At 41.7% G+C, this 14,918-nt stretch overlaps 1 protein-coding gene across 2 annotated transcripts in view; it reads right to left on the reverse strand.

Annotated features, from left to right (window-relative positions):
• LOC111949934 (T-box transcription factor TBX4-like) overlaps positions 1–14,918 on the reverse strand; it is a 29,651-nt gene that overhangs the window by 9,373 nt on the left and 5,360 nt on the right. For both annotated transcript variants that reach the window (XM_023967287.2, XM_023967286.2), the window contains exons 2-4: positions 12,804–12,946; positions 12,347–12,441; positions 1,304–1,423 (exon numbers count right to left, since the gene is read on the reverse strand). In XM_023967287.2, coding sequence (XP_023823055.1) covers positions 1,304–1,423; positions 12,347–12,441; positions 12,804–12,944 — 356 coding nt within the window. In that variant the 5' untranslated portion in view covers positions 12,945–12,946. The remainder of the gene's footprint in view (positions 1–1,303; positions 1,424–12,346; positions 12,442–12,803; positions 12,947–14,918) is intronic.

Consider the following 14,918-nt stretch of genomic DNA (forward strand, 5'->3'; position numbering starts at 1 on the left):
CCAAAAAGGGTTGTAACCATAGCGGAACCCTTTTTGGTCCTATAGAGAACCTTTTTTTATAGTTCTTTATAGGAAAGGGTTATTTAACGCACCATAAAGMTTCCATTTAGAAACATATGAGCATAGTTCTTTATAGAACCTTCAAAAAAGGGTTCTATACAGCACCAAAAAGGGATCCGCTATGGTTACCATCCTTTTTGGTGCTGTATGGTTACACATGTAACAACGTTACATTATCCAACATGACATTTGTTAGGGGGGGGTATAAATAAAGAATATAATGCAGAAAACATGTTAATTTMTACCCTTCCATTTWTTTGGTTTGCATAATGATMTCACAGCATGTAAAGTGTTTGTTCCAGAGCCTGCCGGGAACAGTGCCCTCCACCAGGGATGTGTGTGTGCGTGTGTACTGCTTGTCTGTGTGTATACTGAATGTGGGAGGCAGCATCACCTCAAGCATATAAAACTGTCTGAGAGTGTTAAATGTCTCTCTCATTTGCACCCACCGTTATTGTCTACTCTACAGCACTGGGGGTTGTTTTCCTAAGGTGAGAGGAAGGCCTCTACAGAGCGGTGGGGCTGAAGCTGTGGATCTGAGAAGATGAGAGCTATTTTCACCTTCCTTAAGCTCACCGCTCCCTCCCCCCACCTCCCTCACCACCCCATTTCTTGACCCCCCCCCCCCCCTTTCTAAAGCCATGCAGCATCTGAGACAGGATAGAATGGGTAGATGTCTCATAACAACCATTAAGGATGTTACTATCTTAAACCCTGAGCTTAGAGAAGAACTTGAGCAATACTGCAAACTGGAAGAACCACCCTGACAAGGATTTTGGCAGGATTTTATAATTGTCTTTGTATATTTTGTATACTGTTGTGTTGTATGTATTGCTGTATTGTCTGTTATTAATATGTAGATTTTTGTATTGACTGTATAGGGGCTCCCGAGTGGTGCAGCGGTCTAAGGCACTGCATCGCATCTCAGTGCTAGAGGCGTCACTACAGACCCTGGTTTGATTCCAGGCTGTATCACAACCGGTCATGATTGGGAGTCCCATAGGGCGATGCACAATTGGTCCAGCGTCGTCCGGGTTTGGATTTGGCCGAGGTAGGCTGTCATTGTAAATAAGAATTTGTTCTTAACTGACTTGCCTAGTTAAATAAAGGTTTAAATAAATACATAACAAATAGCTGCTGTGTTGGTGACCAGGTTTCCCATGTAAAGGAGATTCCTTATCAACGGTCTTCCAGGTTAAAGAAAGAATCACATTCTTTAAAAGGTGTCTCTAACTTAACTCACCACTTGTTGTCGCAGAACTTGTAGCGATGGTCGTCGGCAGGGACGATGTCTGTGAGGAGGATGTACTTGGTTTTGGGGTTCATACCCGTCACTTTCACCTTGTAGCTGGGGAACATCCTCCTGTGAAGGACACGAGAAGGGTCTTACATTAAATTAGACATTCCCTAATGACGATGATTTCACCCACCATTATACCCACTAGACATAAAGCTCGCTCCCCAACTCACTCAAACACGAATTGGGTCAGCAGGTGTTTCGTTATTGGTGACGAAGTCACCTCATCCTGATCCAATTTGGAAAGACTGRCATTAGCTTCTAAGCACCTTCAGTATCGTAAGACCCGTAAATACAGAGGTTTATATAATGCCTTTTGTCATCGTGCTGCCCTCACACCTTAGAGCTTTGAGGGATGTTGAACGGGATAAGGCGWGTTGATAAGGCGCTTTASGCAATGATGTCACCCAAGCTTTTTGAGCACCTAAGTACCTTCCCTCACCTAGCTACCWTACACTGGAAAAGATTTAACTCTTCAGATGAGCTAATGAAAATCTGCTTCAGCCCCAAGGTGTCTCTCCGTGGGGCTGAGGGCACACGGTAAGCATGCATAAGAGGCTCTTCTCCGGCTTTGCAGAAGGGTTTTAGCCAGCCCTGAGTGTAGCATCAGCACGGAAAGTGTTCTCCCCGGCAGGTGAGCGGACGATTAGCGTACAGAAAGCGTATCAAGCCAGGCTTAAAGACTGATTGGGACGAGCTAGAGAGGTCACAGGGGATCTCAGAGTTGAGGGACATATGTAAAGTACAATCCCACTGGGCACAAACTGGTTGAATCAACGTTATTTCCATGTAATTTGTCAATGTATTGTGACGTGGAATCTACGTGGAAAGTACACGTTGGATTCACGTCTCCACCTCAACCAAAAATAAAAGTTAAAGAATCGGACTAAATCAAAACGTACTTTATTTATAGTGCATTTAAGTTTGATTAGACTAGATTTTTTAACTGAGATTTCTGGTAGAGATGGAGAAGTGAATCCAAAATATAAATGATTCATTTGTAGAAAAAATGTATATTGAATTGTCTTTGGTAGTCAATGCAACCAAATATCCACATTTAAAGAAGATGTGCACTATATATACAAAAATATGTGGACACGCCTTCAAATTAATGGATTTGGCTATTTCAGCCACACCTGTTGCTGACAGGTGTATAAAATCGAGCACACAACCATGCAATCTCCATAGACAAACATTGGCAGTAGAATGGACTTCTTGAAGAGCTCAGTGACTTTCAATGTGGCACCGTCAAATTTCTGCCTTGTTAGAGCTGCCCCGGTCAACTTTAAGTGCTGTTATTGTGATGTGGAAATGTCTAGGAGCAACAACGGCTCAGCCACAAAGTGGTAGGCCACACAAGCTCACAAAACAAGACCTCCGAGTGCTGAATCGCTTAGTGCGTAAAAATCGTCTGTCCTCGGTTGCAACACGGTTGCAATACCGAGTTCCAAACTGCCGCTGGAAGCAACTTCAGCACAAGAACTGTTCTTCAGAAGCTTCATGAAATGGGTTTCCATGGCCGAGCAGCCGCACACACACCTAAGACCAAAGCTTGATGCCATTGGACTCTGGAGCAGTTGAAAAGTGTTCTCTGGAATGATGAATCACGATTCACCAGCTGGCACTCCAACAGACTAATCTTATTTTGGTATTTTATTAGGATCCCCATTAGCTGTTGTAGTGCAAGGAGTTTTGAATATTCGTTTTATTTTAAAGCTACTCTTCCTGGGGTCCACAGAAAAATGACAAAATATAGAACATTAATAGACAAGATCAGCTCAAGGACAGAACAACATAAACATTTTTTAAAGGCACACGTAGCCTACATATCGATACATACACACAAACTATCTAGGTCAAATAGGGGAGTGGCGTTGTGCCGTGAGGTGTTGCTTTATCTGTTTTTTTTAAACCAGGTTTGCTGTTCATTTGAGCAATATGAGATGGAATTTAGTTACATGCAATAATGGCTTTATATAATACTGTACACTTTCTTGAATTTGTTCTGGATTTGGGGACTGTGAAAAGACCCCTGTTGGCATGTCTAGTGGGGTAAGTGTGTGTGTGTCAGAGCTGTGTGTAAATTGACTATGCAAACAATTTGGGATTTTCAACACTACTGTTTCTTATTAAAAAAAGAAGTGATGCAGTCAGTCTCTCCTCAAATCTTAGCCAAGAGAGACTAGCATGCATAGTATTTATATCAACACTCTGATTACAATTAAGAGCAAGTCATAGAGCCTCCCGGGTGGCGCAGTGGTCTAAGGCACTGCATCGCAGTGCTAGCTGTGCCACCAGAGATTCTGGGTTTGAGCCCAGGCTCTGTCGCAGCTGGCTGCAACCGGGAGGCCCATGGGGCGATGCACAATTGGCCAAGTGTCGTCTGGGTTAGGGAGGGTTTGGCCGGCAGGGATATCCTTGTCTCATTGCGCATTAGTGACTCCTGTTGCGGGCCTGGTGCAGTGCGCGCTGACCAGGTGTACAYTGTTTCCTCTGACACATTGGTGCAGCTGCCTTCTGTGTTGTGCAGTGCGGCTAGGTTGGGTTGTGTTTCGGAGGATGCATGGCTCTTGGCATTCGCCTCTCCTGAGTCTGTACGGGAGTTGCAGTGATGAGACAAGACTGTAACTACTACCAATTGGATACCATGAAATTGGGGGGTAAAAATAAATAAATAAATGTATTTTTAAAAGCCGTTCTGTTCCGTTAAAAAGCCGTTCTGTTCTGGGCCAGCTGCAACTTAACTAGGTCTTTACTTGCAGCACTGGACCACACTGGACAATAATCAAGATTAGACTAAACCAGAGCTTTTTGGAGTGTGGTGTCTAAAAAGCAGAGCTTCTCTTTATTACGGACAGACCTCTCCCCATCTTTACAACCATTGAATCTATATGTTTTGACCATGACAGTTTACAATCTAAGGTAACGCCAAGTAATTTAGTCTCCTCAACTTGTTCAACAGCCACACCATTCATAACCAGATTCAGCTGAGGTCTAGAATTTAGGGAATTATTTGTACCAAATAAAATGCTCTTAATTTTAGAGATGTTCAGGACCAGTTTATTACTCGCCACCCATTCCAAAACAGACTGCAACTCTTTGTTAAGGGTTTCATTGAKTTCATTAGCTGTGGTTGCTGATGCATATATCGTTGAATCATCAGCATACATGGACACACATGMTTTTTTTAATGCCAGTGGTAGGTCATTGGTAAAAATAGAAAAGAGTAGAGGGCCTAGAGAGCTGCCCTGTGGTACACCACACATTACATGTTTGACATGAGAGAAGCTTCCATTAAAGAAAACTCTTTGAGTTCTATTAGATAGATAGCTATGAATCCACGATATGTCAGAGGTTGAAAAGCCATAACATAAGTTTTTTCAACAAAAGGTTATGGTCAATAATATTAAAGGCTGCACTGAAATCTAATAGTACAGCTCCCACAATCTTTGTATTATCAATTTCTTTCAACCAATCATCAGTCATTTGTGTCAGTGCAGTACATGTTGAGTGCCCTTCTCTATAAGCATGCTGAAAGTCTGTTGTTCATTTGTTTACAGAGAAATAGCATTGTATTTGGTCAAACACTATTTTTTCCAACAGTTTGCTAAGAGCTGGCAGCAAGCTTATAGGTCTGCTGTTAGAACCAGTAAAGGCCGCTTTACCACTCTTGGGTATGGGAATTACTTTGGCTTCCCTCCAGGCCTGAGGACAAAGCCTTTCCTCTGGGCTCAGAATAAAGATATGACAGATAGGAGTGGCCATAGAGTCAACTACCATCTTCAGTAGCTTTCCATCTAAGTTGTCAACGCCAGGAGGTTTGTACACCTATCCCACATTAACTTTACAAAATTCTAACTTGCAATGCTTTTCTTTCATTATTTATTATGATTATTTTTTTTATGCATGAATATGATGGCACACTGTTCATTGTTGGAATTTCCTGCTTAAGTTTTCCCACGTTGCCAATGAAGTAATCATAAAATAATTGGTAACATCAAATGGTTTTGTGATGAATAAGCCATCTGCTTCGATGAAAGATGAAGTTGAATTCTCCCCATAACTTAATTTAAAGTACTCCAAAGTGTTTTTTCCATCATTCTTTATATCATTGATCTTGGCTTCATAATACAGTTTCTTCTTCTTTTGTTAAGTTTAGTCACATCATTTCTCAATTTGCAGTAAGTCAGCCAGTCAGATGTGCAGCCAGACGTTTTAGCCACTCCTTTTGCCCCATCTCTTTCAACCATACAGTTTTTCAATTCCTCATCAATCCATGGAGCCTTAACAGTTCTAACAGTCAGTTTCTTGACAGGTCAATGTTTATAAATAATTGGAAGATGCAATTTTATAAATTCATCAAGTGCAGCATCTGGATGCTCCTTATTAATCACATCAGACCAACAAATATTTTTAACATCATCCACATGAGAGTCACAGCAAAATATTTTGTATGATCTCTAATACACTATTTTAGGCCAAGCTGATGGCAGGAGAACGCTACCTGCCTGAATGCATAGTGYCAACTGTAAAGTTTGGTGGAGGAGGAATAATGGTCTGGGGCTGTTTTTCATGGTTCGGGCTAGATCCAGTGAAGGGAAATCTTAACGCTACAGCATACAGTTACATTGTAGACGATTATGTGCTTCCAACTTTACGGCAACAGTTTTGGGAAGGCCCTTTCCTCTTTCAGCATGACAATGCCCCCGTGCACAAACCGAGGTCCATACAGAAATGGTTTGTCGAGATCGGTGTGGAAGGACTTGACTGGCCTGCACCGAGCCCTGACATTAACACCATTGAACACCTTTGGGATGAGTTAGAACACCGACTGTGAGCCAGGCCTAATCAACCAACATCAGTGCCTGACCTCACCAATGCTCTTGTGGCTGAGTGGAATCAAGTCCCCGCAGCAATGTTCCAAAATCTAGTGGAAAGCCTTCCCAGAATAGTGGAGGCTTTTTTAGCAGCAAAGGGGGACCAATTCCATATTAATGCCCATGATTTTGGAATGAAATGTTCGACGAGCAGGTGTCCACATACTTTTGCTTGGATAGTTCCATCTGTGCCACTGACTTAGTCTGGCTTTAATTCCAGTTTGTCTACAAATGAATCATTGATATGTTGGATTCACGTCTCCATCTCAACCAAAAATCTAAATGAAAGACTAGGACTAAATCAGACTTTAAATGCACTTTACATAAAGTTTGATATGATTTAGTCCTATTCTTTAACTTTGATTCTTGGTTGAGATGGAGACGTGAATTCTACATCAATTATTAATTTGTAGACAAACTGGAATTAAAGTCAGTGGCACAAAAGATACATATCCTTCAAATGTTGATATTTGGTTGCATTGACAACCAAACACAATTCAATATGGAGCCGATTCCAATGACGTGCATACTGACCTTGAACTTAAGCATGAGAATAGCAAGCTTTTCACCTGCTATTCCTTTTGGGTGGAGATCGAGTAAATGAAAGTGTGGCTGAGGTGTGTCTACAGATACGCTGTATTCTGACCTTGACTTAATTCCCTCATAACTCCACCACCTTTACGCGCAAGGAAACCATTAAAAAAAGTCTGGTGAACATCCTGGTTCCAAGAGAAAAAAAGCATCAACATAATTTTTTCCCTATATAAATAACACCATTCTCCATGGACTGTAATTTACAACTTGACAAGAGCTATTGATAAGAGCTAGGTAAATTATTAATCTGTTTGGATAAGGGAATTGACAAATATAATAATAATATAATGTTTTAGATATATTTTACCTTATAATCTCTGGAGAAAAATGTGAAACCAGTCTTATGGCAGCAAACTGAGGCATATCAACATAATGTTCCCACAGTAACGTTTATGAAACGRTGTGCCATTATGCAGAATTTTAATTGTACGGCCTTTTAACTTGCAGGGATAGCCACTCTTGAATYTCTTAATTATAGACTACCTCAACTTTCTCTGTCTATCATGTTAAATATTAGCCACTATCAGTATCGACCATCAGTAGGCCTAATAACAACAAATATTTAACTGCCAATTTACTGTTAGTTCCCTTCAGTTGGTATATCCTACATTATCATTCCATTTAATTCCATTTTTTCATTTACCTTCCTTTGCTTCTTCTGTAAACGTCGTCACCGCCATGTGGTTGTTACTGAGGATCATTAGTAACAGTTGATAATATTTTTTATTAAATCGTTATGGAGCTGAGTGCAGACCAAGCCGTAACAGTTTGAACCCGATGCATAGAGCAATACTTGGCTGTGTCATCACACAGTTCCATGGTTAGTGCAGGCAATAGACGAGGGTATAGCCTACTCTTGTACACTATTCTCCCTGTTATAATTCTACGTACACTAATCTTCCAACATTACCATGGGTTAAAGAACTGAATGAGGCAATTTTCAGAATGAATCAAACTACAGTTTTCTATCTTTCATGCATAAAGGCTCTCCTAACCTGTTTTTTATGATTCCTACATACTTTCCAAACCCAAAATAATCTACGAGATCAGAGTATTTTTAAATCTACCAATTGGTGCTGACACAGAAAAATGTGCATATATTTAGATGGCTTTTCTTTCTTTCCTAATATTCTGAACCCGTTATTTATTCAAACTTAAAATGACTAACACATCTACGGCCACATGTTGAGGTTAGCCTACTGTAATTATAAATGTCTTCTTGTATCATCATAGAAGCGTGCATGTTCAAGACAGCACGCAAAGATCGCAGGTCGGTCGAGATCTTCACAATTGCTATAATAATCTGTGCAGAATCTCAAACAGCATTGATCCCCTACACTATGTACTTTTGATGTAATCTCAACTACAATCCATGTAATTTGGTTGTGCTATTAGATGAAGCACAGTGATAACACATTGGTGTAAGTTGGTGTATGAATACAACATATCCGATATTGTTTTCCCATTTGAACTTTACTGTGCTTTAAAATGTTTGAAAGCGCAGTGATAACACATTTCGATGACAACTGGAATTTGGTTGTGCTTTTAGATGGTTGAAAGCATAGTGATAACACATCAGTTATTCAACAGACTTCTGGCTGTCTTTTTGAGTGGGGGGATAAAGGTTGAAATCTCATTGATCAACATTTCAATCAAATTTCCGGGTTAAAATGACATGGTGTTCCCAGTGGGATGTTCTTAGAACTCACATGATGGTTTTTGAGAGTGCAGCGGCAGCAGCGCCATAAAAAGACAAGTGTAGGAACGCTGTGAGTGTAGCTCTCTGCTCTCATCCGTCTCAGAGAGAGAGGGAGACTTAGGAATGATAGACAGAATATGCTAATATAGCAGACAAGGCCATAAAACACATGAATGGCGCTGCCTTCCGTGACCTCTTCCCTGAGAAACGGCTCTCTTTTTCATCACATCTGCGTCAAAGCAAAAAGTTGCAAAGGGATCTGCAGCACCCCTTATAAACCCCTAAGTGCTTTTTAATGGCGGTTCGGATCAGACAGCAGTTTTTACATCTGACTTGTCATCGTACCGCATCACCCCCTGAGAGTARGGTCGGTCAAAGGGTCTGTACTCCAGTACAGTTGATCTGCTGCTTCCCCTTCTCCTGGCAACAGGTTTAAATAGAAGAGAGTGAGACACACTTGTGAAAGGCTGACGGTGACATGCTCTCTGAACAGATGAGTGTAAGACCGAGCAGATAGCTGGGGCCGCCAGGCAGACCAAGCAAAAGGCTCTGGGTGCATCAAAAGTAGTGCACCATATAAGGAACAGGGTGACATTTGGGACCCAGCCTCTATCTGCTGCTAACGCACAATGCTTCAAAGGACCCAGATCTTTCTGGCCTGACAGGACCCCTTGCTAAAGCCTTGTTCATGGATCACAAATACTCAACCCATCCTGTACGGTAGAGGGCATTCAAGGCAGGTCATCTCCCTCTGTCTCTCTCTCAGGCTCCAAATCCAATCAGTGTGGAGATCAGTCCTGGTGTCATGCTCACAGAAAGACATTTTAATCTGAGGGGAACATCCAAAACAGACCTGCAGCTCATCCCAGCCCCACTCACACCATCCAACCAGGCACATATTGAGGCCTGTGTCAACAGATCAGGAGGTCTCTAGAAGGATATAAGGCTATTTCTATGTAACCCAGCCTGACATTATTGCTGATGGCTTTTCAGCACATCCATAAGAATGATTCCATTTTCTGACAAAGACATGACTCATGAGTTGAAATAGTGGTGTATAGTTACGGTGGAAACCGTGTTCGATTGGGCCCCAGAATTACCCTCTCCCTATCTGAGTCCATTACCAAAAGACTTATCTCCACGACGGGGTCCYCAGCATAGCTCAGCGAGGGGGCCCACACTGAATCACTTAGCATTGCTAATGGCTAATCGAGGACCTCGATGGCTCAGCCACCTCAGTCCTGCCTGATGACAGATACTGTGGTTTCCATGGCAAAGCTGCCAAACAGCCATGATGAAATATCTAAGCTTTACTGCCCATCCCCTTGAGGTGCAGGACTTTACTCTAAAGCACGCCTTTGTGTCATCAAAAACGGAATATGACAATGATGAACAATGGAAAGGGACGCGTTTGTTAGAGCGAGTGCCTGTCAAAACAAGGCCAAACAAGTCAGGACAAGCTGATTGCCACATTTTCCCAAGGCATGTGTTTTCTGTGAACATGCGTGCCTGAGAGACTGTTTGTGTGTGTAGAGGACTGGAGAGAATGAGAAATGGAGATGGAGAATGTGTATGATATCAGTGTCAGTGTGTGGGTGTGTGTTTGTGTGGTGTGTGCCAGCTGTTTCTTTCCTAGCAGCCCAGCACTATGAGCCTCCCTGCCTCCTAGGCCCTCCAGTCAAGGGATCTATCCAGGCTGTTCCCAAATAGAACCCTATTCCATTTATAATGTGCTACTTTTGACCAAGGCCCATAGAGCTCTGGTCAAATCTAGTGCACTATACAGGGAATAGGGTGCCATTTGGGACTCTCATCCAGTCTCTGGGAACATCCAACACTGAGGGAGATCAAAAGGAGCGGCAGGGGGATGATGGAGCGATCCAGGCCACCACTAGACGCTGCTGAAAGCCGGCCCCGTGGTCCTCTTATCACCCCTCTGCCACCGCTCCCACTGACTGGCTGTGTACAGACAGAAAGAGAGGAGAGAATGAGCACCGTGTCTATAGAAAGAGAGAGAGGGGAGAGTTGGAGCACTGCCTAGGTACGTTGAAGAGCAAGGATTAAGACTGGGATTGCTGCACTCACAATAACAAACTACATCTACGTTCCTCAGTAAGGAGTTCACTGACTGCACTGTAAGAGGCTGAAGGGCCAAGCTGCACTGTAAGAGGCTGAAGGGCCAAGCTGCACTGTAAGAGGCTGAAGGGCCAAGCTGCACTGTAAGAGGCTGAAGGGCCAAGCTGCACTGTAAGAGGCTGAAGGGCCAAGCTGCACTGTAAGAGGCTGAAGGGCTGAACTGGCAGTATGTTCCCAAGCCACGGTCTAGTCTAAAGACACAGCCATAACTTCTTCCTAGCCCTGCCCCCTCACTCTGCCCCTTCCAAGGAGTGCTGACCGGACACTGCACAACCTCTATAGCATGTTGACCTCTCACTTTCATCCCTTACAAGAGAAAATGTTCCTGAGAACCTTCATTCATTCATTTATTAATTTATTCATACATTCTTCAAGTACTGAGAGGTATTAAAACCTGCTAGCTCGTCAGATCCTTTAGCATCTAGCAGCACCTAGCACTACTGCTTGATGCTCCTTCCAYATTCTTCTCTGAAAAAGTTGGTGTTGGAATAGATTGGCATTGAATTGTTTTGGCAGTCTCAGTTGCAAATTGAACAACAATATTTCTGTTAGAGCATGCAGTGCAAAATGTCTAGCTCGAGCTGGTGTAGCAGTGAAGCAGCCTTGCTATGTTTACTCATCATTTTTACATAGAAATATACCTGCAAAAAATTCAGATTACGATTTTGGCCCCTACAGTTTTTCGTTATCCTACCTACAACATTCTCGACAAAGCCAACTCTCGCCCACAGTGTTGTGGCCTACAACTGGTTTCATTTACAATCCATTTTTTTGTTCAATAACATTTTATCTTCACATCAGTTCAGACAGAGTTCATTCTTAGAATTGTTGAATTACGTACTGTAGCTGCTCCTGCTCCATTACCGAGCAACATAAACCTGGCATGCGTCCCATATAGCACCCTATTCATGCTCACCATCGGCTCAGGTCAAAAGTAGTGCACTATAAAGGGAACAGGGTGCCATTTTGGACGCCGCCCTGCTCTTCTCTGGCTTCTCAGGCTGACTGACTGTATAAGCCTATTCAGTCAGTCAGGTTTTTCAGCTGAGTGCAGCTGGTGGAGATGCGTAGCTAAGCATCACTCTGAGGCCGGGCCCTTCAAAGGTTTTAAAGGATTCTCAGCGCACTTTATCAGCTGGACAAGGTAAAGCCCATCTTTCACAGTGATGCGGCATTAAAGAAAAATTGTGGTGACCTTTTACATTTTGGACTGGGAAAAAGCCCCTGTGAGGAATGAGGGGTGGGCGGAGGTTGGTTAGAAAGCATCTAGTCATCTTCTGGTTAAAGTCCAGGTTAAGGGCCAGACTGTCTAATCCATGGGGCAGCATTAAATCTAACACAGAGCAGAGCTGTGGGTTTGTGTTTTCAATTAGATGTTCACTGGGGCAGAAATGATGTCTCTTCATTTTCTCTACCTGAGACCCAGCGTGACATAACTGTAGCATGGTGTAATTGGTTGCCTTAGCTCCAACAGATGGCCATAGCTACTCAAAATGGAGGTGCCATAATGACTACATTTTAACACTAATGAAAGCGGCTACTCAATTTGCAGAAGTAACACATATTTTGGGGGAATCTGAGATGAGTCTAGTACAGTTTAGTATAGTATAGAATGTGTAGTGCTAGTCTACTAATATGGTATAGCCCATGTATTGCTGTGATATATGAACTGTAGGTACTCACCTGCCTGCTTTCGTTATGATCATCTCTGTTCCCGCCTCATGGAACTTCTTCCACAGCTCCCTCTCATGAAGAAGAACCTTGATGTTCTCAATATTCTAATAGAGAAAGGTAGAGACAGCCATGAGGGTTGGCGACCTGTTGTGGGCTTATAGACAACTCACATTATGCCATCTGCATTTTTAAGTTAAACCAGTTCATTCTCAATAAATCAGTCACAATTGATAGGGTGTCCACCTACTCTGCCCCGACAAGAAATAAAAACACCCACGATTTAATATGGCCAAAAATGTTGTTAACAAGTCAACGACTTCCTTAATAATAGCTAAAACCATTGACATTGAGAGCAAGGAAACATACCCATTTCGTCATTTCCAAGAATAGGAAACTTCTGAACATATAATAACTTTGCAGTTGTGGTTCTGGCTCTGTGTTGAGAGCCTACAATACCCATGATTACCTGGTCTGGCTCATTGCCCTGGGGGATGCTGGGAGTTGTAGGAAGGCCCAGGTGAGCGGAGTCAGGGCTGAGGTCTGGGGGCCCAGGCTGGACCCCAGTCACACTGTCATCCGTCACAGCTGAGGCCTTCTCCTGGAGCATCTCTATGAGACGAACAACGGCTTCAGTTCAATACACAGACTTATAATACACAGACTTACAATACATAGAGCATAGAATTACATATAGAACTTATATAGAACATATATAGTAATGTAATAGGATATCTGTGACATAGAATTACTATAATACTCAAATAAAACAGAGCATCTCTACAGATAACGACAGACTTACAATACACAGACGGACTCCAAACCAATACTAAACTGTCTCGTAAAATACTTAAATAACACATTCCCATGAAATGGACTGGACAAAATACGAAATACACCATGCCCAAACAAAATACAAAGATGAACCCCGCCCCTAAAAACATAGCCTAATATTTAATTTAGCTATTATTTATTTTTTCAACTACTAATTGACATGAAGAGCATTTACATAATGTACTTGTACAGTAATTGCTGTTCATTTTGTATTTCTACAATAATTATGTCTATTAATACTGTAACACATCTTACTGGAAAGCTGATAATTAATTCAATATTTTCTAATGAACATCTGCAGAATGACCAATGGGAGAAAAAAACGGAACTAACGGGGACTCCGTAAAAAATGTTTTATCAGATCATTAATTGTTGTCATTCCACACCTTGAATGATGTTCTTCAATGGAATTCCCGTCTGTTTTAGAAAGAAAATCTGGTCTGCGTAAAAGACACGTCTACTTCAATTTGTGTCGGTTATTTACACAAGAAAAGTATATATTTTTTATGAATTACTATTTATATTGAACGATGAATCAAAAGTAAATTGTTTAAATGTTTTAACATTTCTGGTAGATACAATTATTTAATTTCAAAATTTACAAGGTAATTTCAAGGATACAGAAGTCAATGCCTCATTCTTGCACTGCAATAATACACACTTGAAGGTGTGTATTCAACAACAAATATTTGCAACGAGAGAATAAAAAAAATAAAAAACTCAACTGCATATTAATTCATTCAGGCATGCTCTCTCATTGTGGGACATTTCTTGGAATTCATTTTTCAGTTCTTGGAAACCAGGTCACTGTTTTGTCCCCAAGCTACTAACCATTGTTAATAGAAATATCTGTTGAATTGTGTAGGCAAAGACATTTCAAGGTGGATCACTGCAGCAAGGGCCATGTGCCATTGGGGGAATTTGGTCACAATGACCCAAATACTGTATGATGATGGGCCTTCATTCATGCAAAATAGAGRCGATCTATGTTTGCAGTGAGGTCCCATGCGAGTTTAAAGGAGGAATTGTCTACTGTATACTGCATCCTCTGCTCTGCTCTCCCCTTATATGAAAAGATTGAATAGTAGCTAGCAAACTTGATTGTTCCACACATAGAATTTGAATTACCGGACCCATTCAAGTGACGTTATTCCCACATATGACTACACTGTTGTGCTTATTAGGTCATCGTAAATACACAACTACTAAGTAATCATAAATATTCAAGCAACATTCTGGCCATAGAATTACAATTACTAGAATGGACAATCCCATTCAAGTCTGCGCTCTGTGATGGGTGGACCAGCGGCCATATTGAATAATTCTATTTCTGTTATAGCATCTCCATTTTGAATCTCTGACGTTTAGTTTGATGAATGAAATTACAATATATTGTAATTGTAATTAAAATTCCCAATATATATTTGCAAATGAACACCGTAAATCATAAGAAACTCTAGACATAAGCTAATTACTCAGCCTGCATGCTTGTAGACCACGGTATTAAGCACATGGGGTCAAGATGAATTTGTTCTTCAGAAGAGTTGGATTAAATATTTACTCTTCTAGCATACGGCGGGATAGTTTTATGTAACGGCTCCTAAACACTGCTCATTCCATTAGTCCAGATCACCAGCTAAGCTTCGCGCTCTCACAGCTCTAAACCCAGCTCAAAGACAAACATCTTTTCATGAGAGACACAGACACACAGACAGCCTGGTATAGCCTCGTCTGCTCCATACAGTTCAGT

Source organism: Salvelinus sp. IW2-2015, linkage group LG22 (genome assembly GCF_002910315.2).
Source record: "Salvelinus sp. IW2-2015 linkage group LG22, ASM291031v2, whole genome shotgun sequence".
In the NCBI taxonomy this organism is placed as follows: domain Eukaryota; kingdom Metazoa; phylum Chordata; class Actinopteri; order Salmoniformes; family Salmonidae; genus Salvelinus; species Salvelinus sp. IW2-2015.